This window comes from Mustela putorius, unplaced genomic scaffold, assembly GCF_011764305.1.
Source record: "Mustela putorius furo isolate JIRA1106 unplaced genomic scaffold, ASM1176430v1.1 tig00000139_pilon_pilon_pilon, whole genome shotgun sequence".
Taxonomy (NCBI): domain Eukaryota; kingdom Metazoa; phylum Chordata; class Mammalia; order Carnivora; family Mustelidae; genus Mustela; species Mustela putorius.
The window spans coordinates 14,334,624-14,358,619 of record NW_025421293.1 but is presented as its reverse complement, the minus strand read 5'-3'; the positions used below and the strand labels follow the sequence as shown (position 1 = coordinate 14,358,619).

The 23,996-nt window shown below is 62.6% G+C and overlaps 1 protein-coding gene across 1 annotated transcript in view; it reads left to right on the top strand.

The window, feature by feature from the left end:
• ELFN1 (extracellular leucine rich repeat and fibronectin type III domain containing 1) overlaps positions 1 to 23,084 on the top strand; it is a 68,629-nt gene extending 45,545 nt beyond the window's left edge. The window contains exon 3 of the mRNA XM_045075179.1: positions 19,922 to 23,084. Within this exon, the coding sequence (XP_044931114.1) occupies positions 20,189 to 22,663 (2,475 nt within the window). The 5' untranslated portion in view covers positions 19,922 to 20,188 and the 3' untranslated portion in view covers positions 22,664 to 23,084. The remainder of the gene's footprint in view (positions 1 to 19,921) is intronic.
• Positions 23,085 to 23,996: the final 912 nt, after the last annotated feature.

Below are 23,996 nucleotides of genomic sequence, written 5' to 3'. Positions count from 1 at the left end.
CTGAAATGCGGTGTGTACATCAGCCGGTGGCTCTTCTGGGCTTGCCAGCAGCTGCTCTGAGTCTCCTGGGGAAGGCAGGTGGGGGCAGGGCCTGTGCTGCTGTCCTACTGTGTGCTCCCACAAGCCTAGTTCTGGCTGGGGATACGGCTCAGGGGGGTGCCGACCCTCCCGCCCCAAGACAGGACCATGAATGCACACTGGGCTTGGGACAAGAGATGCTTCCCGCATCTCCACTGTTCCAGGTGGGGCCTGAGACACAGCCCCCACCCCCTGACAGCAGGGCCTCGGGAAGTCTGTCATGTCTTCTCCTGAGCATCTCTGCCTTTCTGAGTCTGGGTTTGAGGTCTGAGGCCGGCAGGGTTGGCCTTCCCCATTTTTGCCTCCGGGAGCATCTAGGCAGGCCTGAGGTGTCCAGGGTCCTGACCACCTGCACAATGTCAGCGAGCTGAGTGCCACCCGTCCCTCCTCACCACGCCCCAGAGGTGAGCTCCCCACCAGTAGTATCCTGTCAGGTTGCCCTGACCCCCTCTAGTGCCCCTTTCCGCATCCAGGGTCTGGTGTGGACACACGTGTCCTGGCGGATGTCTGTGGCTCAGAGATAGCTCCCTTCCCCAATCCCGCCTGCCCTGGTCCTGTCCACAGTCCCTCCGTGTGTGGCCAGGACAGGTCCCCCTGCACCTGTCCCGTGTGCGTGCTGTTGGAGCCCTTCATAGTCGGACTGTATGTTGGTGGCTGGTGTCAGCACAATGGACAGGCACCTGCTATCCATGAGAATGCATCATGATGCCGGCCCACATGTGGGATGGGCCACAGCCCTGACAGCTCCCGGTTATTCCGCAGGGTCTCTGCAGACTCACGGTTCAGGGTCACAGACCACACCTTCTACCTCGCAACAGCCCCTTCTCTGCTCCTGGCATCCGCACTTCTCCTGCCTTGACATGCTTCCTCTCATGTGCCCCCTTAGAAGTTGGTGCCCCCAAAGTGCCTGCCCCTTCTCTTGCTGCATCCGTTGTCCTGCCCTGGGGTCTGGGGTCAGCTACGTCCTCATGCAGACCGCGCTGGTTCTCTGCCCAGTGCGGGCCATGGGGACAGAGGAACCCCAGACCAGCATGGCTCTCTGAAGTTCTTATAACTCTCTCATAAGTTCTTATGTCCCCAGCTCCCAGACCAACGGCCGGGCATCAGTGGCTCCCTGGGGCGGTCTGCACACCCTCCAGGGTAGGGCTTCTCCATGTCACTGCGTCGGGACGGCTTTTGCGTCTCTGTGGCCGCGTGACAGCTTTCTGTCATGGCTGCACCGCTGGGAGCTGTCTGTCTGCCTGTGGACGAGCGTTTGGGTAATGTCCAGTTTGGGGCTATCCGAGTACGGCTGCTGTGTACACCCTGGACTCCGCACAGGTTCCCATGCGCTCTGTCGGGCGTATCTCTGCCTCTCGGCTCCGCCCACGTCCCTCCCTTGCCCCTCACTGACCGGGCTCCTGCCCCCTCTCCCGCGGACTGCAGATGCTTCTGCTCGATTCCCTGCACATCCACGGTTGTTCTGCAACAGTCCCTTTTCCATCAACAGCCAGAGTCGTCATACGTCGTCTGCGCCAAACCTTCAGTGGCTCCCTATTGCCCCTGAGATCACATCCGGTCTCTGGCAGGGGCGCTGGGGTGAGATCAAGGCTCCCAGCAGCCTCTCGGGTCTTTTCACCCCCACCCTCCTGGCTCTTCCGGCCTCCTTGGCCCCTTCCCCTGCCCTGTCTCCCCCACTGCCTTTGTAGGGTGGGTCTTTCACTGTTCAAGTCTCTGCAGAAATGTCAGCTCTCTGGGGGAGCCCTCCTGGGCCCACAAGACCAGGCTGCGTCCCCGGCTGACCCACGTACTGGTTGAAACTTGGGCGTCCCTCTGCAGCCCATTAGCCCTGCCTCTGGCACGTGGCAGGGACTCGCTTGCCAGGTGTGGACTCTGGATGGGCAGGGCAGAGCTGCAGCCCCCATGGTGTGGGTGCACGATCGGGGAGCTCCAGAGTGGCGTGGTCAGTCTCCCAGCCGGTCCGCAGAACGAGGGACCGCCGACACGGAGCCTGTGGGGACGTGTTCTTCCCAAGGCAGCTGGCACGAATACAGAGCTGTCTTGAGAGCCAAGGACATAGCAGGGCCCAGAGGGCTGGCCTCGGACCGTGGAGGGATGGGCACTGTGGTCCAGCAAGGAGGACATCCCTGGGGAGGCCCATGGCTCCTGCAGCCTGGCCCTGGTGGGCTCTGGCCACCCCCATCTCTGTCCCAGCCCCAGCCCAGTCCACAGCATCCCAGCATGCTTTCCCTTGTGAGCCCAGCCTGGCCGGACACCTCTCCTTTTCAACCCCACAGCACACCTGCTGTCCTCCTCAGGAGGAAGCCCGCATCCCTGAACCCGCCCCCCCGCCCCCGCGTCCCCCCCCCCCCCCCCCCGTCTGGACAAAGCCTCTACCCATTACCTCTTTTGGGAAGAAGAAGGCAGAACCAAGGGGGTGGGGTGCGAATTCTCTAGCCTGGTCCGTGAGCTTCCTCCTGCTGCTTTTCATTTCCCCAGAGGCCTTGTGGATTATGTCAAGCCCCTGTCCGTGCAGGGGGCCAGGTGGGGAGGGAGGCCTGTCTAGCCTCCAGAAGGGGTACTGGGCCATCGTCAGCAGCCCAGCCCGACCTGGGGGTGGGGGCAGGGGGTAGACCACATGGCCCTTTGTCCCAGCCTTTGTGTGGCAGGAATGGCAGCGCGGGGCTCTGGCCCCGAGATCCTCAAAGCCCCTTCCTGCTCCAGGTCCCCGCGGGCCCTTGAGACCACCTCTCCCTTCCCAGGACTGGCTCCTCCTCCCCTGAGCCTCCTTCCTGTCTTCGTACTTGGGTCTCTCTTCGTGGGACGGGTTGGTATGGTTATCTTGATCCTACAGTGCGAACGTTGCTTCGTTATTACGGGAATCAACCGCAGCTAAATACCGAGTGCGCTCAGCCGCGCTTTCTCCGGTGGCCCCCGGGGCTGTCCCACTGTCCCATCCACTCTCGGGCCCGGTCCCCGCCTGGCCTCCCCCCAGCCTCCACCTGTTTCCTCCTCAGCAGAGCGAGGACGGTGCACGCTTCTCCACTCCTTCGCGGTGCTGCGCGTGTGCTAACGTTTACAGAAATGTGCGACGGCGCTGGTAAAGTCAGACCTCCGTGGCGGGAAGCCGCCGTTCCGGTGACAGGTTCCCAGCCCTGCGGGGCCGCTGCGGGCCTCCCACGAGGCCGTCACCAGCCAGGTGGCATCTCTGTCTGCCAGCCTGGGCACTCGACCCCGCTGCTCCAAGGCCCCCATGGGTACTGGAACGGCAGGCAGGTGGGGGCAGCCTCCCCGCCCCCCAATCCCTGCCCTGGGCTACGGCACAGCCCCAACGCCCTGGAGCTGCAGGAGGGCTGGAGAGAGCTCAGGAGAGCAAAGCCTTCGTCCTGGTTGTGCTACAATCTTCTGTGTGATTCAGGGAAAATGCCTTTCCTTCTTGAGGCCTGAGTGCACACCCTCACAAGGCTGAGGCCAATGTCGGGAGGTTCTCTCGATGTGGTTCCTCAGGCATCCAGCTTCGTGGCCACCCCTGTCTGCCGCTGCCCAGCCCTGGCCTGGGCCAGGCACACAGCCGCTTTCAACACCATCAGACGAGTAAAGGCCAGAGCTCAAGGCCATCGGTCAGCTTGCCTGTTTGTTGGGCGCCAAGCTACACACCTGCCAAGCTCCATCCATCAAACCTTTCCTCTGCGTGTGGTCAGATGCGGGAGGGGGTCAGGTTTGAGGAGGGCCTTGTGAGGGAGGGACTGTCTCCAGACACCACGGGTCAACATTAGTGCTCTGACGACCAGGACGGGGGACACCCGTGACCGGGGCAGCCCTGGAACAGAAAGGAGATCTGTCTCCCCTCTCTCCTCTCCTGTGACCCTCAGGCTCTTTCTTCCCCTCTCTGGTCCTCAGTGCTCCCGTCTCTGCAAGGGGGGGCCGTGCACACCTCACCGAAGGCCCCACGCCTGCAGCTCCTGGGGCTGGTACCCCCACCTTGTGTTTAGCCTGACGGGGGGCCGAGGAGCTTGGGCCTGGTCCTTAAGGCCAGAGAAAACAAAGCATGAGCCAGAATCTGTGTCCCAACCAGGACAGAGGACACATGGCCCGTGGCACAAACGCAGACACCCAGGCCCTACACTGGGACCTGTTGAATCAGGAGTAGAGATGGGTCCCGGAAGTCTCTGTTTCGTAAAGGCTCACGAGTGATGCTGACCGTTTTCCTGGTTCTAGGCACCCCCCTGCTGGGGGAAGTGCCCTCTCTGACATCCAGCCTCTCCTTGCACACCTCTGACGACGGGGAGCTCAGTCGCACACAGCAGCCCATTCCTTTCCAAAACATTTAAAAATGTATTATAAAGTATTGCAGACTTCTCAAATCTCAAATATTTCACTAATTATGAAATATTTAATACAGCTAAAGGTGTGAAGAGTGATACCCTGAGAACCCGAACACTGTCCAGCTGAGTGTCAGTCCCCCCCCCCTGCCGGGGCCTCTGTGTGCCCCTCTCAGACCACCGCCACCCGCCACCTTTCTTTCTGAACTTTCCATTGTGGTAAAATACACCAGAATTGGGCTCATGGGCTCCGTGCGTCTTGATCTTTGTGCGATGCCACCTAGGTGTTTCCCAGGGAGGCCGTGTGTGTTAAACCTTGGTGAGCAGACTCGGGGAGTTCTCTGGGAGGGTGAAAAGGACCACCCCAGGGCCTGGGGTCCTGTTCTGCAGGCAGCCTCTCAGCCAGACACCCCCACGCTGTCCCTCCCACCTTCGCGTCTGTGCTCCGCCAGCTCCGTCGCTTTCAGACGCGCCTTCCTGGGTCTGTTGGCTGCATCACGTGTGGGTAGGCACTGGGGCTCTGGGGCCAAGGTGCCTGGGTTTCAATCCTGCCCCATAACTAAGCAGCTGTGGAAACTCAGCCAAGTTCATTAACAACTTCGTGCCTCTTCGGTTAGGTGCGTAATACTACTTCCTGCTTCACAGGACTGGCCCCAGTTCTGAATAGTTTGATAGACGAGAGTTTAGCTCCTAGAAGATGCTCTAGGAGTGTGGGCTCTGGTCATGTTCCTTGGAGTCTGGAGCCAGATGCTCTGAGCACAGGCTGAGCCGTGCTGCCTAGAGCCGGGTCATCACCTTCTCTGTTCTCCCTGCTATATCTCTATTAAGTCAGCCAGTTACCTTCTCAGGTGGCCACATTGACCTGTCCAACCGGCTCTCGCTTCATTCTTTTCCCCACGGGTGATGTAGAGCCATGCTGACCCCTTTCTGGCGTGCTTTTTGCCCTGAGATATTCGTCGAGCTGGAGGGAGTGCTTGGCTCCCGGTCCTGGCCTTCAGCCTCCGTCCCCTTCCTACAGGTTCTCAGAGTTCATCAAGGCTGCTGCTCACACGGATGAGGACAGAGCCCGGAGACCTCCCCAGATAGCCCTGTGGGTGCCCCCCAGCCCCTGGATGTGTTCTGCACCTCCCCCGACTCCGCGGTCACTCTGGGTGCGCGGTCACTCTGCCACCCAGGCAACTGCCCTGTCTTGTGCATGCCTGCTAACTGGCCCTATCCCCTGTGGGAGGCTCGGTCCCCAAGAATGTCACACTGTCCTCTAGGAGCCTTTGGGGAGGAGCGATTGGGGGCAGGTGCCCCTGGCCTCCTAGCACCTGCCGGGCAGCCCAGGGACTGGGGTGGTGACCCCTGGAGTCCCAACGCTATGTCCCAGAGTCCTTCCCTGAAGTCCCTCCCCATAGCCGTCACCGGGGCCTGACACTGGGGGTGGGGGGTAGGGTGCGGGCGGCCAGGGGGGAAAGCAGCTCCCTCCACGCACAGAGGTGAGGCCGGTGGCCGGTGGTATCTCTGGCGACAGACGGACAGACGGCCGGCCGACAGACGGAGGCCCAGAGCCAGGAGGGCAGGCGGTGAGGGGGTGGAGGCAGTGTGAACCGAGGCAGTAATGTGCTCGGCGATGAAGGATCGAGTCGCGGAGGGGAACGCGTCCTCACACCCCACTTGGGTGCTTTCCAGCACTGTCAATTACGCCGAGAATTGAATGTCCTCCAGCTGCTCCTGCGGTCGGACTCCTGCCCGCCGCGAGACATTAATTAGACGCCCGTGTGTGCGTGCGGGTGTGTGCGCGTGAGGTGCGGCGGGGGCAGGCAGAGGGCCCAGGGCTGCCGGGTCGCACTCTGGGGACACACATGTGAGGTCGCCACAGACACTTCCTCCCTGCGGGTCTCAGGGGCGCTCGATACAGGCCTCCCCGACCCTCACCTCGAAGCTGCCCCGGGAGGGGGACCCAGATCGCCATCTCAGCCCAGCCCCCTGCCCACCATGCTTCCCGGCTTCCAGTTTCACTGACCTTGGCCCTTTGAAGGCTCCAGAGAGGCTCTATTTAGAACAGCGGCATATGGACCTCGCTGGATTTCTTGCTCAGACATATGCTGGGAGGCATGGCACACCCAGACGGCGCTCCGGTCCCCCTCCCCAGCCACACACGCAGAGGGAGGCCTGGCCGGAGCAGTCCCTGGCCCCACATGGTGGTCCCCAGCACCCCTGGACCTCAGGGACATGGGTGGGACTGTGGGAGAGGGGAGCCCGCCATCCGAGGGCGTCTGCGGTCACTCACCTGGGAAGGGTCCCTGAGCACCTCTTCTCCCAACGGCCCCCCGCCCCCCAGAACACAGACCAGTGTGCTGCTCGGGGGATAGCATTAGGGAGAATGGAGCCTGTGTTCCCCACCTAGAGGAGGGGCGGGGGGCTGCCAGGTGCCCCCTCCCCAGGAGACACAGGACATGTTCTGTATGTTCTTAAGACATGTCTGTGTCCCTCCATGGGTCAGAGGCTGTGCCGCTGGCTGCCCAGCCCCCACCGGAACTTCCGTTCATGTCCTCGTCCAGCTGGCTAACTGCAGGCCCTTCCCCAGGGCCGTCTGGCAGGGGGCTCTGGCCGTGCCCCTGAGGGTTCATGCTCAGCTCCTTGCACTTGGAAGCTCTGCTGTTCGCACAGCAGGGAGAGCTGAGGGGTCGGGCTTGGTCCTTCCCCACCGGGAGCTTTCTGGAAGGAGCCCCGCCCCTTTGCAGTGTCCCTTTGGGCCAGAAAACCAGTGGGAAGCAGGGCCAGACCTAGCTCCCAGGACCCTGACCCCCGGCTGGGCCCCCCAGCAGCCTCCACTCCCCTGCTGTCAGCCCGATGTTGGGGGGCAGGCTCTGGTCGGCTCCATGGCCCCTGCCCCCTGCCCCCGAGCCCCGGCCCCTCCCCACCCTCGCAGAGCGTCTCGATGACTAACAGCAGAGCGGCCCCTTCCAGATCAATCCCATTCCTGGTCTCACGGCTATAATTAATGTTTGCTGTGTCATTAGATTGATTTTTTATGGACTCTGAGAGCTGGCGGGCCCTCAGAGGGACAGCTGTGGGCCGACTGCAGCCCACCCCCTGGGAAAGGGGAACCCAACCCTCCAGCTGCCCAGGCCTGCCTGCGCCCCCTGGACTTTGCATCAGCTCTTCTTCAGCCCTGTCCCCACATCCTGGCAGCAGCCAGAACCTCACGCGGCCCCGTCGGGTGTGGCATGGTGCACGAACACGCGTGTCTTGCCCAGGCCCCTTGGTGAACCTGCGGGCTCCGTGCACTGTTCCCACTTCCCAGAGGAGACAAGATGCAGCTGAGAAAGTCCAAGGGGTCTGGGGGCAGATGGTTTGCACGCCATGAGCTTCTGCTTCCGGGGACACCTGCCACACTGGGTCCTGGCTGTTCCCAGAAGTGGCTGCGTTTACCTGTAAGCAGGGGCCCATGGCCCCGTTGGTCAGGGAGGTAAACTGAGCCTCCAAAGTGAAGGCATCTGCATAAACCTGCTGGCCTGGAGAGCACCAGGGCCTGAGTCTCTCGCGGGTCAAAAACCCTGTTGTCCAGGCCACTGCCCAGGGCCTTCCTTGACCCACACACCGCAGGCCCCGCCCCCGCAACACCCCCCCACCCGCCCGACCTGGCAGGCGCCCCCTCCTGGACTGTGAGGGTGAGGAGCTCCCTGTGATGGGTGGGGTGGGGGGGGGCGCGGGGCTCTCCCGCTCCCTGTCACTGTCCTGCTCTGACACGCGGCATTGTGTCATGTTGCCATGTAACAAACCACGCCGAAGCTTGTCGCTTTTGGTGGCGGCGGCTGCGTCTGCGTGTCAGCGGCCGAGGGCCATGCCCAGGACAGATAGGTCTCACTTCTGGCAGCGCTGGTGGCCAGTGTAGTCAGGACCACCGGATTCAAGGGATGCAGAGACAGACATCCTGTGCAGGGGTAGGTCCGGGTCCCAGCGTGGCAGGCGGACAGTGAGATGGTACCATCTTTCAGGGGTGTCCTTCCTGCCAAGCCCCTCACTTCTGCGGGGTTTCTCCTCAGAGGGGCCATTCTGAGAGGGTCCGGGCCTTCCCTCATTTTGTGTTTTCCGTGCCCCTGATGCCTGACGTGACGTCCATCCGTCTGCCTGTGGGTGACAAGGAACACAGACCAGGAGGCCCTGCAGGGTCCTCTCGGCGGGTGGTGTCACAGTCCTGACCTCCCCCAGGCTGGTGTCCACTTTCCCAGCACATTTCCCTGCCGTGTAACCGGCCTGGAGCTAACCCCGAATCATGAAAATCTGGAACGTACTAACAATGAACGCAGGGTGACAGTCCCTTGACGGAGTGGTCTGTGGTGTTTGCCCACATGGCTTTGGGAACACGTTCGCCGGGGAGGGGCCCCAAGCTCAGAGACCCGGGAGTCTCACCGGAGCGGGAAGCTGCTGTCTGCAGGAAGTCACCCCGGTGAGAGAGGGTGAGAACGGCCCCAGACTGTGAACACTGTACAGAAACGAGACCTCACCCAGATCTCGCCCCGAGGATGGCATCAGAAATCCTCGGTGAGATACACACAGATCCCGCTTCCCAGAACGTTAGGTCATCCGCTGTGATTAGGTAGGATTTATCAGAAGAATTCAGAGATGGATTAATAGTGGGGAAACCTGTTAATATAATACATAACAACCTCAACAGGTTGGCCGTGGGACCCTGTTGAGAAATGACAAGAAGCATCTGACAAAATCTAGCTCTGGTTTTCCGATCTTAAAGGAACTGCTAAAAATGGAACCGGGGATGGTTTCTCATCCCGGTAAAGAAACTGTGTCCCAACTTCACAGCCAGGACCATGCTAAATGATGAGATTTTTCAAATTCCTGGGAGTTCAAAAACTTTTATTTAAAAAAAAAAAACAAACAGCCACCACCAACAGAGCCCTTTATCAATGTCCAGAAATCCTGGACATAGCAATAAGACATGAAACAGAATTAAATGCGCTGTCTCTGGGAAAGAATTGTAATCATTTGCCGGCGGCCTGATCGGAGGCCTGAGGAAACCAAGAAGCCACTGAAGTGGTCACTGGAGAACTTGGCGAAAGTAGCGGGCTGGATATTGAACAGACACACACAAGTCGGTCATTCTCATCTGTACCCGCAACAGCTGGTCGGAAAACATAATGAGATCAGCGGTCCCCACGCACAGTGGCAACAACACACACACCCCGTGGGATTCCCACGAATGCAGTTATGAGAAAACTTTGAGATCATCGTGCGGAACTCTGCGGAGTCTTCCTGGGAGACCAGAAGGACAGCGGGCGTCACGGGACGGCCGTGCCGAAATATTACAATCCCGAAGGTTCTTCCAAAGTTAATTTGTAGGCTCCGTGGGGTCCCACCTGCGTCTTGGCTGCGTGTTTGGAAGAGCTGTGCCCAGTCACCTGGGAGAGGGACGCTGAGCCAAGGTTCTGGAAACGGAGAAGCATGAAAGGGTGTCTATCATCCTCTGTGGGCAAGCTCATTACAGAGTTTATGTCCCAGGGACGTAAACAGGGCCGTTTAGGCGTCACAAGAGGGGCGAGGGGCCACTGATAACAATGGCGCGGTCCCCAGCAGAGGTGTCCATACCAGTGCAACCGTGAGCCACCTGGCAGGGTGTGTGACTGGGGTGGGGGGCTCCACGCATAGTGTCACCGAACAGCAGGTGTGTGGAGACCGTCCAGGGAGAATCAAGACATGGAGCTACCCTCCCTTCCAGGTGACGGACTGAGCACCTCCACAGGCTCAGTCCCCGTCCACTGCCTACCCTGCGCCTGGGAGGGACGCGGAAGAGCCAGCCACCCGTGCCTGCAGCCCCCAGTCTGGCTGACAGGGCAGGACGCACGGGGGCACAGCTGGGCCACTTCGTGCTTATGAGGGGAGACCCCAGCCCCTCTCGGGAGTCCAAGCAGAGACTACAGTGGTGGCTGGGGGATGTGTCCCAGGCTGGGAAACAGCAGCTTAGAGAAAATGCAAGAGAAGCAGGTTGACCATCGTCTTACAGGGCAAGGTGGGGGCAGAGAGAGGTAGATAGGCGGGGACATGATCTCTCTTGAGGGCACTGGAGAGCCATGCGGGGTTACAGGGGGGAGGGCAGGCTCGACCTGACTCACCCTGTGGGGCATCACAGATCAGCCGAGGGAACAGATGATTCACTATATGGTGTTGGACGTTTCATTGCCTGTTGATATGGGGTTGGGGGGACCGATTTTACCCCTTCATCCCAGTGAAATGCTTTCTAGGTGGGACCATAGAGATGTGAGCAGACAGAGGTGATGTCTGCTCTTAGGATGGCTCGGGGCTCCCCAGGCCGCCAGGCAGCAGACCCCGTGCATGTGTGTGTGTGTCTGTGTGTGTGTGTTTGGATTCAGTGACAAATTAAGAACAAGAGTCTGGGCCCAGGCCTGCCCATGGTGCTGGATTCCCCTCCAGAAGCCTCTTTCCTGGGACAGGAGCCTGAGGTCCCTGGGGCACAGGGGCTGCAGAGAAAGGGGGTCTTGTGGTGGCCTTGAAAGAGGAGCCTGGGAAGGATCCTTGCCCCTGGGAGCTGCAGCAGCCTCCTGACAGGTGTCCATGAGGGGCCCTCGAGGGAGGGGTGGCTTCTGGAGGGAGAGGGCCTGTGGGGGGGGGTGGTCCTGGCTGTGGCCGAGGGGGCGCTGGGCAGGCTGTTTGGTCGGAAGCCCTGTGTTGGTCTGGTCATGTGGGGAGAGAGCCCCATTTCCGACGCGGAGACCCCCTGCTTGCCAAGGGACCCTACTGGCTGTTCTTCCCCAATCTTGGACTCTCCCCAGGACCCCTCACCAGAGTGAAGATGCCATCCCAGCATGGCCGGTGACGCCGACACATAGCCGGGGGCCCGGTTAGCCCAGGGACAGAGTGTGTCTCGGCTCTGTCCCTGGCCCGGGTGGGGTCACCGATGCTGCTTTAGGTGGGACTTTGCTTCGGACCTGGTTTCCCTCCTTCATGTGATGTTTGAGGAGCTGACTGCTGTCTTACAACCTCTGCTTGAAAACCATGCCCCAGATCTTTAGTGCAACTCGTAGTGGCCGGAAACTGTGCTCGGAGAGAATCATCACAGCAGCGGGGACTCGAGACAGGACCTGATGGGTGAGCAGGGTGGGCAGCAGTCCCGGTGTCTGGGTGCGTGGCCCCGGCTGGGGAGCTTGGGGACGGGGGCCAGTGTCCCCCGAGGTCCTCCCAGTGGTCTGCGTTGCCCTTTGCTGGAGATGCGAAGAGGGACAGAATCCCCGTGCCCAGAAAGGGCTCCCAGAGTTCAGGGTTCCTGGGGGTTTAGGTTCGACTGGGAAGAGCAGAACCAGCGCATCTCCAAGTGCGGTCTCAGGCTGGCCATCCCTCAAAACAACTGGAGAGATTCAGGTCAGACTAAAGATAGAACTTCCTGGCTGCCAGGGTTAGGAGGGTGTGATGGGGAAGAGTGCCAGGTGTCCCTTGGACACCCAGACCCTTGCCTGGAGTCTGCAACATGCTTCCCGACGGTGGGGGGTGGGGGCCGTGTTCCTGGAGAGGGTCACGTGTCGCCGTCCGGCCTCCCTGGAGGCCAGCCAGCTACCTTCTCCCGGTCCCTGCCAGTGCCTGAGCAGGAAACCATCGCAAAGTGATTTCTCCCTCCAACAGTGCCGTACATCATGTTTTTTTAATTTAAAAAGATGCCCAGTGGAAGCATAACAGACCATTAAATGTTTGGATCCCTAATTAACTCAGAGCAGCCGGGAGCTGCGGGGCCTGGCAGGACAGGGACGGAGGGAGCCCGGCGTTGTGGGGGCCAGACTCCAGCCCCCAGCCTTGCCTGGGGCCTTTGCTGCTGTGTCTGCCCCTCCAGGAACCCTGGCCCAGCCCCGCCCTGGGCTGCAGCTTGGGTTCCAGCTGCAGGGTTTCCCCTGGAAACCCCGGGGTAGGGCTGGTATTACCAAGCGAAGTGGTGGATTCTGATGCCATGTTCCCTTGCCCTTGCTCGGGGGGAAAGCCTGGGCTTGCTGGCTTTCCCTCCTCTCCGTCTTCCTGGGGGTGCTCCCACACAGGAGACACTCGCCGCACGTGGGGTCCTATAGGAAACCGGAGACCACTGCTGTTTGCATGCTTGCTGCCCATCCCGGACTCTAGCCAGGCAGGCTGAGGCACCGGGCTCCGGGGGACGCCCAAGGTCACCGGGTGGGTGAGGTATGTCCTCCCTGTTCTCCCTGGGCCCCATCCCGTCACCTTTCCCGGCTCCCTCTGCATGTACCCTTGTGGGGTGGAGGGCAAGGGACAAGGGACGGTCTCTCCACCGTGGGCCTCCCAGCCTGCCTCCCAGAGGACGAGGGCAGGGCCAGCTGAGGTCGGGGGCTTGCCAGGCCGACCCTGTGGCCAAGTCCTGAGGTTGGAGCCCGGCTGAGTCAGCACTGCGGGCCGGCCGGCTGCAGGAGCCCGGGCTAGCCTCCGTGGGTGAATACGGAGCAGGAGCAGGGAGGGCAGGCTCAAGGTGGGTGATGAGGCTGGGGACGGCGCCCGCTCGGCCCCAGTGCTGGGGGCACCGGGATGGGTAGCTCCTGAAGTCAAAAAACCCCCAAGGCCTGTCCTGCTGGCCTGCTCAGTCCACCCACACGGCCTGGAACAGTGCATTCCCTCCCCTGCCCGCCTGAGGCCAAGGGGCTGCCCTAGGAGGAAATGAATATTTATAGAGCGCGCGTACATGCAGGAAGGTACGGAGGGTAAGGTCATGTTACCCTCGCCGTGAGGCTGTGAGGGATAAGCCCCCGTGATCTCCATCTGCCAGAGGAGGAAACAGGCCCAGAGAAGGCCAGTGACTTGCCCAAGGTCACACAGCCAGAGCGTGGAGGAACCAACATTCGTGGCCCGGCCTGGGGGCCTGGAGCCCCAGCCGGTGGTGTGTCCCATTCAGGTGGGCGGGCCCGGCCCCCCCTTCCACCACCACCACCACCCCACCCCGGGCTCTGCTGGCCCAAGGCCCTGGCATCTGCCCCACAATGGCACTTCCCACTGTGCCCGTCGCGGCCCCGGGGCCTCTGCGGCAGAGCCCGGCTGCAGCGGCAGACAAACGTTCGCAGTAAACATGATCTATCGGCCAAACATTGGAGTGGTAAAAAGTTATCGATCTCTAACTTCCCGCCCATCTCCCCGCCTCCCCGTGTGCCTGGCGCTCAGCCCGTTTCCCTTGGGATGTGAGAGTCGGGCCTTGTGCAGAATCCCCGGGCCAGCGCTGGCCCCCAGTCTGGGCACTGAGATGGAGCAGAGCAATGGTATTTTTAGGCAGGTGATTATGCAAATCTGGCCATGACAAGTTTAAAAGCCTGGAACCACCATATTTCTTTATTTCATTAGCGGCAACATGTCGGCAGGGTTGACATGAGGGAACAGAGGTGGGACCAGCCTCCTGAGCGCCGGCGTCCCCCCAGGCAGCGGGTGGAGGGGGCAGTGTGTGCAAGCGCCAGGTTGGGGGGGGGTTAGGAGCCACCACGTGGGACTTGGGGCACCTCCGCTTGGAGGCACCTAGCTCAACCCTTTCTTTAATGTTATAGGTGGGGAAACTGAGGCTGGGAGCAGGCCAGGCTGGGGCAGGTCCCTGTCCTCCCCCACTGTCGCCAATTTTCCCCACAACCCCAGGATTGAGAGGGAGGAGGGGGTCCCGCCTGCCAGCCCAGTGCCACCATCGTGCCTCAGGCTCTCGGGAACAGGGAGTCTGGGTTCCTCTCCTGCCACCACGCCCTTCCACTCTGGTTCCGAGACCCCTGCCCCATTCCTGGGCACCCTGCACACCCTGCGTGGGGGCTGTGCTCTCATCACACGTGCCTTCTGCCTTCTCCTTCTCACCTGGGATGCCCGGTAACCCCTCTTTGCCTAACAAATTCCTACTCACCTACTAGAACCCTTCACATGGCATCTCCTAGAGGAGGCCTTCCCTGATTGCCTACAGTTTTCCAGCATCTTCCTGGTACTGAGCAGGCCTCCCTCTCGTTCCCTGCTGTTCCCCCAGTGCCCCACCCGTGCCTCAGGGACCTGTTCCTAAATATCCGCTGCCTGGCGCGTGTCCCTGCTGTGGACGAGGATGCGAACGAACGCCAGGGCCCTCCTGGCAGGGGCTGGACCGGACGTGGGTGTGTGTGTGTGCGGGACCGTCACACTTCTGGTATTTTCTGCAGTCAGGCTGGGCCTCACTCTGAGTGGCAGGAAGACTCGTCCCTCCCTGCCAACCCCAACCCCCCGCCCTGGCGCCATCCAGATGTGATGCTTCTTTAGGAAAGTCCAACTTCTTTCTTTCTGAGGGTCCTCTCCAAGCTCGTGCTCTCCCCGCTTCCCTTCCAATGGCCAGATGCTGCATCACCCTCCAGGACAGGCCCCTGCCCTCAGCCGGCCAGCTCCCCTCCCGGATGAATACACCTGCTGGGGGGCTTACACCGCCCGTGGCTCCCAGACAGGGCTTTGCACCAGGCATCCACCCTGGGGTGCCCTAGAGTGCCCCTCTAACAATAGCCGAGCACATTTATAGGGAATCCACCCTCCCCCTCTGCATTCTTGGGGTTCCATCCAAGCCCCCAGCTCTGCACGCCCCGGGGCTGGGGAACGCTGGTCACCCCTGCCATCTGCATCCCCCCCACCAACCAGGCCCGTCCCTGGGTGGCCCCGTGAGCACCGCCCCATCCCTGCAGGCCTGGGTGGGGCCAGACACCCCCTGGGCAGCCAGGGGCTCCATCTGCCCCCTTTCCAGGGGGACCCTCCACGGGGAGCTGTGGGGTCAGTGGAGCAGCTTGGGTGGCCTGAGTCCTGCCTGACTAGCTGAGGCTCCCTGGCTGGTCCTTTCTCCTGGGCCACAGAGGGCACTGTGGCTGTCCCCTGTCCCTGTGGAGGGCAGTGATGAGGCTTAATGAGGTGATGGCTCTGGGACTTGTCCCGATGGTCATGGTGATGAGGGGAGGGGAGCCCCTTTCCAGGCCCTACTGTCTCTCCTGTCCCTCCCCACTGGTATCTGATGACCTCAGGACAGTCCACTTCAGTGACCACTGTCAGATCCCCCAGGCACATGTGAACATGGATGTGCAGACAGGCCTGGGGCCGCGGATACAGTTTGGCACACAGGTTCCTATACACATGTGCAGACACACAGAAGGCTGGCTGTCGTGTGTACGTGATCCGCCACTGTGCAGGGCACCACCTGGGGCTGGGGCGCTTCTGGTCTCTGCTGGGACATGAGGGGGCCCCAGGCTCTACGCCCATTGACTGAGGGCAGAAGCGAGGTGAGCAGGGACTGGCCCCGAGGCTATTCTGGTCAGGGCCAGAACTCATGCCCCGTCCCATTGGGACGTGCCAGGCTGCACCTGGCCCGTCTGTCCTTCCGAGGTGTGGGGTCTCTGTCACACGGCCTTGCAGGGGCCAGCGTGAGGCGTCCGTGAAAGGAGGGGGCAGGAGTCCAGCAGGATTCCTGGGGCTGAGGGAACGTGCTCAGGGTTCTCTGTCCATCAGGCGAGGTGTGCACGGAGAAACACTGCGGGGGGCACTGGGGTGTTTTTGCCAAGTGAGGACGTGAGGCCGACGTGTGTATCTCATCCCGCTGGATGTGTCTGAACCCGCAGGTCAGAGGTGGCTCGGGGTGATGTGGCCCACAGTGACGAGGGGTGGTCTGGATCCCTGCAGGGCAGGGGTGGGAACAGCTCCCTCCCACGGGTCCTGGGGAAGGCGGCATGTTTGGCTCCCATTTCACAGATGAGAAAATAGAGCTGACGGCTGATGCCTGACCCCATGCAACTCCTGCCTGTCAGCTGACACTCTGGGCAGGGGGCGTCCCAGCCGGTGGGACGTGGGGTCTGTGCACTGGGGCTTGTGACCCCAGGGGGCAGGGAGGGAGCCAGCAGTGATCCAAGTAAATAAGCAAGTACTGGGCAGGGGCTCGGAAGGGGTGCTATTCTGATGGGGGAGCTGTCGGCTCTAGGATCCGAAGCTCTTGCTTGGCGGGGAGGGACCAGGCCCTGCAGCCAGAAGGACGGGGGTGGTGCACACGCGGTGGGGGGGGAGGCGGCGGATGGATGGGGCCCCAGCAGGCGAGGCCTGGTAGGTCCCGGTGGAGCCTGGGTTTTCCTCTGCTCCCTCCTGGAAGAACGGATGTCATCCCGGGTTGTGGGCGGGGATGGCGGAGTGGCAGGATCCCATGACCGCGCTCCAAGGTCCCCCCGGTTCCCGTGGCTGCGGTGGGGAGGGTGGATTGTGGGCAGCAGGAGACGAGGTGGGAGCCCAGCCAGAGGGGGCCGTGGCTTGGACCAGCGCGGCCTTGGTGGCAGAGGCCAGGAGACGACCCCAGAGACCCAGGGAGGTGGGGGGGGGGGATGCTTTTGCTTCTGGGCTGCATGTGGGGAGAGGGGAGAGCGTGCTCGAGGATGGCGCACTGGTGTGGGGTTTGAGGAATGGGGGGGTGGGGCACGAGCTCACGGGTGAGCTGTCCGTGAGCCTCAGGGGCGCTGAGATCCCCTCGGGGAAGTGAGCAGAGGCAGTGACAGCTGAGGCCGGAGTCTGGCCTCAGGGTCGGGAGGAGCGGCTGTGGAAACCGTGTGCCCCCAGGGCTGGCGAGATGGGTCGCTGGTGACCATTCGGGGTGGACACTGCCTGGATGGGCTGGAGGGGGTTCTGGTCAAGGTGCTTCTGTGGAATGTAGAACTACGCTGTCCAGGACTACAGTACAGCTCGAGCGGCCAGCGGCCACATGGGGCACCACGAGTCGGCACGGATGGTGTGGAGGGAGAGGTGCTGGCAGGGGGACCCCCGGCCTGCAGGGGTGCGGGCGGCAGGGTTAGGTGGGGGCTGCTGTGACACAGGCTGCTGTGACACAGGTGGGGGCTGCTGTGACCCAGGCCTGTGCCTCCCACATCTGTGGGTACGTCTGTTTCATGAGTGACCAGTCAGGCATGGAGGACGTGTGTGTGTGTGTGTGTGTGTGTGTGTGTGTGTGTGAGAGAGAGAGACGGGGGTGGGGCTGGCGCTGGCGCCCGTTACCGACGATGGCGGTGAGCGAGCGAGTCCAGGAGGAGGGGGCAGGCCAAGGGACAGCACGCCACCTGAGCAGAGCCCTCCCAGCCGATCAGGCCGTTTCCCTGGGCATCCGTTTCCGCTCAGGATGCCCAGTCCCTGCAGCCGAGGGCCTCCTGGAGGGACGAGGTGCCTGCAGGTGTGGACGCCTAGCCCTAACAGGAGGACGGGGCCACTCGCACTGGGACCTCAGACAGGTCTCCCATTTCCCATCTGCACAGTGAGCTGTAGAAGGAAAATCCTGGCGTCCCTCTGAGGCCAGGTCTTAGGGGACCAGCCAGCAGGGTCACACCCAGACTCCTAGCATGTCCCTCCCCCTGAGGCCGCCCATCCCCCCAGAGCCCAGGCTCCGGGGGCAGGCATGGCCCACGAAGGTGAGAACAAGACACCTGCCGGGCCAGAGGGAGCGCCAGAGGCGGGGGGACGTACCCTGTCCTCAGGGCAGGGGGGCCAGCCCTGCCTCCCTCATCACATGGCTGGCCTGGTGGAGGCAGCTCCGGGGGAGGGGGCAGTTCACAGGGGAGACAAGACGGGTCCCCAGAATCATGTGCCTGTCCCAAGATGCTGCGTTCCTGGACGTAGGCCCTGGGGAGGGTGGGGCTGGGCGGGGGGGCTCACACCCACCACGTGGGCAGGCTTCCATGGAGCCGTGTTCTCCCGAAGGCACCCCTGTCTGCGTGCACGGGTGCTAACATGGGTCCCAACATGTGTGTTGGTACAGCCTCCCCCTCGCACATGCAGACCCCAGCTCCCACGTGTGGGAGCCTGCCTGTGGGGTGAGCCCCCCGTCCCCCACCACCTCCCTCACCGCACACAGACCCACGTGTGCGTGCTGCTCCCAGAGCCGCCAAGGGACCCAGCGGCCCTGGCTGGGGGGTGGGGAGCAGGGAGAGGCCGGTAGCCTGGAGGCCATCCCTCCTCCACTGGAGTCTGCCTGTGATAAGGCTTCTTCAGGCCCCTGTAATCCTCCTTAACTTGACTTTGGGTTATTTTGAGCAAGAGATTAAAGGTGATTACAATCAGCATTGCTGAGACGCCGCACTTCCTAGACAGGCTCTACGCACCTGCTTTCAGCAGCGGGAGCCGGCCTGACCCTGTTGCCCCCACCTGCCTTACCCACGCCGGGGGGGCCCCTGGTGGAGGGGCAGGGGCAGGTACTGAGATGCCCTCCGTCCTCCCCAGGGACACCATGCAGGGACCCCACCGTCCCCCCGACAGACTCCCTCCCTGTCCCACCGGCCAGGGGAGGCCCCGTGCTTTGCAGGAAGTCACACAGCCACAGGCTGGCCAGGAGGACCTCGCCCCGGGTCCCTCCCCGTCCCATCTGGCCCCCATCTGCCAGTCACTCTCCTCCCCAGGAGCCAGATCAAAACAGTGCTCTGTGAAGTTTCCGAAGGGGAAGAAAATCCATTTCACATCATTATATTTTGTTCCCTAATTTAAGCTGCCTCAGTGCAGACTAGTTGCAAACGTCAATATCCGTGAAATACACTCAGCTGGCTGCCGGCCAGGCCACAGAGCGGTGACAGAGGCCGGCTATAAATCCAGATGTTAACGAGGAAAGGCATGCCTGCTCTTCTGTCCCGCAGGAGACCTGGGGTGGGGGGCAGAGGGCGGGTCCCCCAGACCAGAGGTCCTCCCGTTGGCGGGAGCTGCTGTGTCCAGCCCCATCTCTCTGTGCGCAGGCTCCCCAGTCTGACCCAGGAGGGACGGTCCCATCCTGGGTCTGTGCAGGGCCGGTGGCCATCCCCTCACACTTGTCTCAGGAGCTGGCTGGCAGAGCTGGGAGAGATGGGGCCTTTCCTAGGCCCCGGGTGGGGGTGTGGGTGGGCACGGGGGCTTCTTGGCAGAGTCACTCCTCTCTTCCCAGCCTTTCTACTGGGATCCACCCACGAGGGGGTAGTGGCAGCCTCCTTTCTCCTGAGACCATCCAGTAGTCTAATTTGGGGAAACTTAGGGTCAGAGGAGTGTGATGTGTGCCTTGACCCAGTGCGGGAGGGCTCAGGCCCCGAACCTGGCCGTCCCTGGGGCTGGCTGCCTCCCTGTGCCTCCCTGGAGGGGAGCCAGAGGCGCCCTAGGCCCTGGAGGAATTTATGTGCTGGGGCTGAGGACCCTTAGGCCAGGGCTCCAAGCACCCTCTGCAGGTGGCTGTGAGTCTGGCCGGGCCCTCCTGGGAGAGGACGTCCCTGATCCCCAACTGTCCCGCAAGTGGCCCTGCCTGTGCCAGACCCATAGTCCTTGAATCTCCAGGGCCCAGCCCAGCAGGTGGGGTTTTGTCGCGTCTGGGGGCCGGGGAGGGCTTGGGATGGGGGCTTCCCTTCACTCCCTCCCTCGAGGCACAACCTGTACTGTGCCCTTCTGGTACCCAACATTGTCCCGTAGGACCATGGGCTCCCCCAACATGCCTTCTAGTTTGACCGGGCAGCCCGACAGGGCCTTGCTCCTCCGCGGTGGGGCCTGCCAGAACCCCAGCCCCTACTGATGCTCTCCCCTCTTCTGTCTTGCCACAGGACCGTGGAGCTGGAGGTGCAGGGTGGAGCTGTCCAGACGCCCGGGCCGATGGGGGAGGCGACCACGGCCTCAGCAGGACATAGGCGCATGACCGGGGGCCTGCGGCACTGAGGGTGGCAGCCGGCTCCCAGTGCCCACACGACGCCAGCATGCGGCCTGGGACAGGACACCCCTGAGCGCGAGCGCCGGCCCCTTTGGTTCCTCCAGGGTCTCCCGGCCGGTCCCCCTGGGCAGGCGGTGCGGGCTGTCCCACGGAGGCCGTCCCCATGGCTGGGTGCCTCTGGGGCGCGCTATGGGCGTGCGTGGCGGCCGCCATCCTGCTGCACGCAGGTGGCCTGGCCCGCGGAGACTGCTGGCTGATCGAGGGCGACAAGGGTTTCGTGTGGCTGGCCATCTGCAGCCAGAACCAGCCGCCCTACGAGGCCATCCCGCAGCAGATCAACAGCACCATCGTGGACCTACGGCTGAACGAGAACCGGATCCGCAGCGTGCACTACGCCTCGCTGAGCCGCTTCGGCAACCTCACGTACCTCAACCTCACCAAGAACGAGATCGGCTACATTGAGGATGGTGCCTTCTCTGGCCAGTTCAACCTGCAGGTGCTGCAGCTGGGCTACAACCGGCTGCGGAACCTGACGGAGGGCGTGCTGCGCGGGCTGGCCAAGCTCGAGTACCTGTACCTGCAGGCCAACCTCATCGAGGTGGTCACGCCTGGCGCCTTCTGGGAGTGCCCCAACGTCGTCAACGTAGACCTGTCCATGAACCGCATCCAGCGGCTGCACGGCACCACCTTCGCCGGCCTGGCCCGGCTGTCCGTGTGCGAGCTCTACAGCAACCCCTTCTACTGCTCCTGCGAGCTCCTGGGCTTCCTGCGCTGGCTGGCTGCCTTCGCCAACGCCACGCACGCCCACGACCGCGTGCAGTGTGAGTCGCCACCACTCTACGCCGGCTACTTCCTGCTGGGCCAGGGCCGCCACGGCCAGCGCAGCATCCTCGCCAAGCTGCAGTCCGTGTGCACCGACGGCGCCTACGTGGCTGAGCCACCCCCTGTGCCGGGACGCCTGCCCCCGGGCCGTGCGCCCCCACCACCCCCACCCCCGCCGCCCCCCGAGCCCAGCGAGCCCCCCTGTGCCGATGAGGACTGCTTCTCCGGTGACGGCACCACGCCGCTGGTGGCGCTGCCCACGCTGGCCCCCCAGGCTGAGGCGCGGCCCCTCCTCAAGGTCAAGCAGCTGACACAGAACTCGGCCACTATCACGGTGCAGCTGCCCAGCCCGTTCACGCGCATGTACACGCTGGAGCATTTCAACAACAGCCGCTCATCCACCGTGTCCCGGCTGACCAAGCCGCAGGAGGAGATCCGCCTGACCAACCTATACACGCTCACCAACTACACCTACTGTGTGGTGTCCACCAGCTCTGGCCTGCACCACAACCACACCTGCCTCACCATCGGCCTGCCCAAGCCGCCCGGCCCGCCTGGTCCCGTGCCCAGCCCGTCCACGGCCACGCACTACATCATGACCATCCTGGGCTGCCTCTTCGGCATGGTGCTGGTGCTGGGCGCTGTCTACTACTGCCTGCGCCGGCGGAGGCGCCAGGAGGAAAAGCACAAGAAGGCGGCCGCGGCCGGCAGCCTCAAGAAGACCATCATCGAGCTCAAGTACGGGCCCGAGCTGGAGGCCCCCGGCCTGGCCCCGCTGTCCCAGGGCCCGCTGCTGGGCCCCGAGGCCACCACCCGCATCCCATACCTGGCAGCCGGCGAGATGGAGCCGTACAAGCTGGCAGAGAGCGGCGAGACACCCAAGGCCAGCAAGGGCAGCTACATGGAGGTGCGCACGGGCGAGCCTGCAGAGCGCAGGGACTGTGAGCTGGGCCGGCCCGGCCCCGACAGCCAGAGCTCGGTGGCCGAGATCTCCACCATCGCCAAGGAGGTGGACAAGGTCAACCAGATCATCAACAATTGCATCGATGCGCTCAAGTCTGAGGCCACCTCCTTCCAGGGCGGCAAGGCCGGCACCGGGGCCGTGTCCGCGGCTGAGCCACAGCTGATGCTGCTGTCGGAGCCGCTGGCCGGCAAGCACGGCTTCCTGGCGCCCGTCTACAAGGACGCCTTTGGCCACGGTCTGCAGCGGCACCACAGCGTGGAGGCGGCCACCGGCCCGCCGCGTGCCAGCTCCTCGTCCAGCGGCTCCGCACGCAGCCCGCGAGCCTTCCGCGCCGAGGCCACCGGCGCCCACAAGGCTGCAGCTGCCGAGGCCAAGTACATTGAGAAGAGCTCCCCCGCCACCGACGCCATCCTCACTGTGACACCCGCGGCCGCCGTGCTGCGGGCCGAGGCCGAGAAAGGCCGCCACTACGGCGAGCACCGGCACTCATACCCCGGCTCCCACCCGGCCGAGCCCCCCGCGCCCCCCGCGCCCCCGCCCCATGAGAGCCTGGGCGGCCGCAAGGCGTCCATCCTGGAGCCGCTGACCCGGCCGCGGCCTCGCGAGCTGGCCTACTCGCCGCTGTCCCCGCAGTACCACAACCTGAGCTACTCCTCCAGCCCCGAGTATGCCTGCAGGGCCTCCCAGAGCATCTGGGAGCGCCTCAGACTGAGCCGCCGGCGCCACAAGGACCACGAGGAGTTCATGGCGGCCGGCCATGCCCTGCGCAAGAAGGTTCAGTTCGCCAAAGACGAGGACCTGCACGACATCCTGGACTACTGGAAGGGCGTGTCGGCCCAGCACAAGTCCTGAGCCCACGGCCCGCGCCCACCCCGCACCTTCCCCGGGACTCGTGACGCCCACGGGACCAAAAAGGACACAAGACCCACTGCAGCTATCGTAACCCAGAGACTCCCACGCAACGCGCCACACACGTACACACGCGTAGACACGCACAGAGACACGTGCACACAGACACGCTCACACAGGGAGACACGCGCATGCGTGCACACAGACACGCTCACACAGATGTGCACATGTGTACACAGACGTGCACACAGACACGCTCACACACAGACACACACGCAGCCAGGGTGGAAGCCTGGGGCCCCCAGAGAGCGCAGGGAGGGGGCGCTGCCAGTCCCAACAGAGAATGAGCCGTGGCCTCCACACACCCACACACACGCGCGCGCACACACACACACACAAGGGACTTGAGAAAACTGTGTCTGGGGATGGGGGTGGGGGAGGGGACTTTTTTCATTCTCTTTCCTCTTGGATTCTTCTCTGCCTTCTTGATCTTACTCTCTGTCTTTATTTTCTTCCTTTTTTAAACAAAAAATAATAAAAGTCAAGTACTCTTAAAGACATAAAACGCTAGACACAGAGTAGCCACCCGGCTCCTCCCACGACTGCCTCGCCCAGGTTTGCTGTGGATCCCTGTGGGTCCCTTCCCCGGTCCATTTCTTTGCTGCCAACTCCAGAGGCCACCAAAGAGGCACAGAGCAAGCGAGGCAGCCGGGTGGCCTCCAGGACCTGCCCAGAGCCCTGTGGGGCACGAAGGGCACTGGGGAGGGCTGTGCCTGGGGTGTGGCTGGAAGGGGCGCGGGCTGGGCGTATGTGCTCTGTCTTCGTCCCCACTGTACGCTGTCGTCCTCCCGTTGTACAGAAAAATATTTCTATATTTGCAATGTTTGCTGTAAAACGAGAAAGAGACTATGTCTACTAAAAAAAAAAAAAATCTGCAAAGGGAAAAACCCAAATGCTTGTACTGGGTTTTTACTCTGGGGATTTAGGGAATGATTTGGGTTTGTTTTATGTGCTGTTTAGTGGGGGTTTTATTGATTTAGGCCTTGGGCTGGGGCTCTGGGGTTACAAGCAGGGTTACCACTAAGCCCTCCTCCCAGGAGAATAGGAGTCACCCCTGGAGACCCAGAGCAGGGGAGACACGAGAGCCCACGCCAGGTTGGAGAGGGGGCAGGAAGTGTGGAGTTGGAGTGTGGACAGGGCAGGAAGGAGCTAGGGCTATGTGTCTGTGACGCGTGGGTGTGAGTGGGTGGCCAGAGGTGATGGGTGGCTGATGCGGCTTTGCCGTTGAGTGGGGGTGAGCTGGAGAGGACTGGTAGGTGAGTCAGAGTCGGGGGTG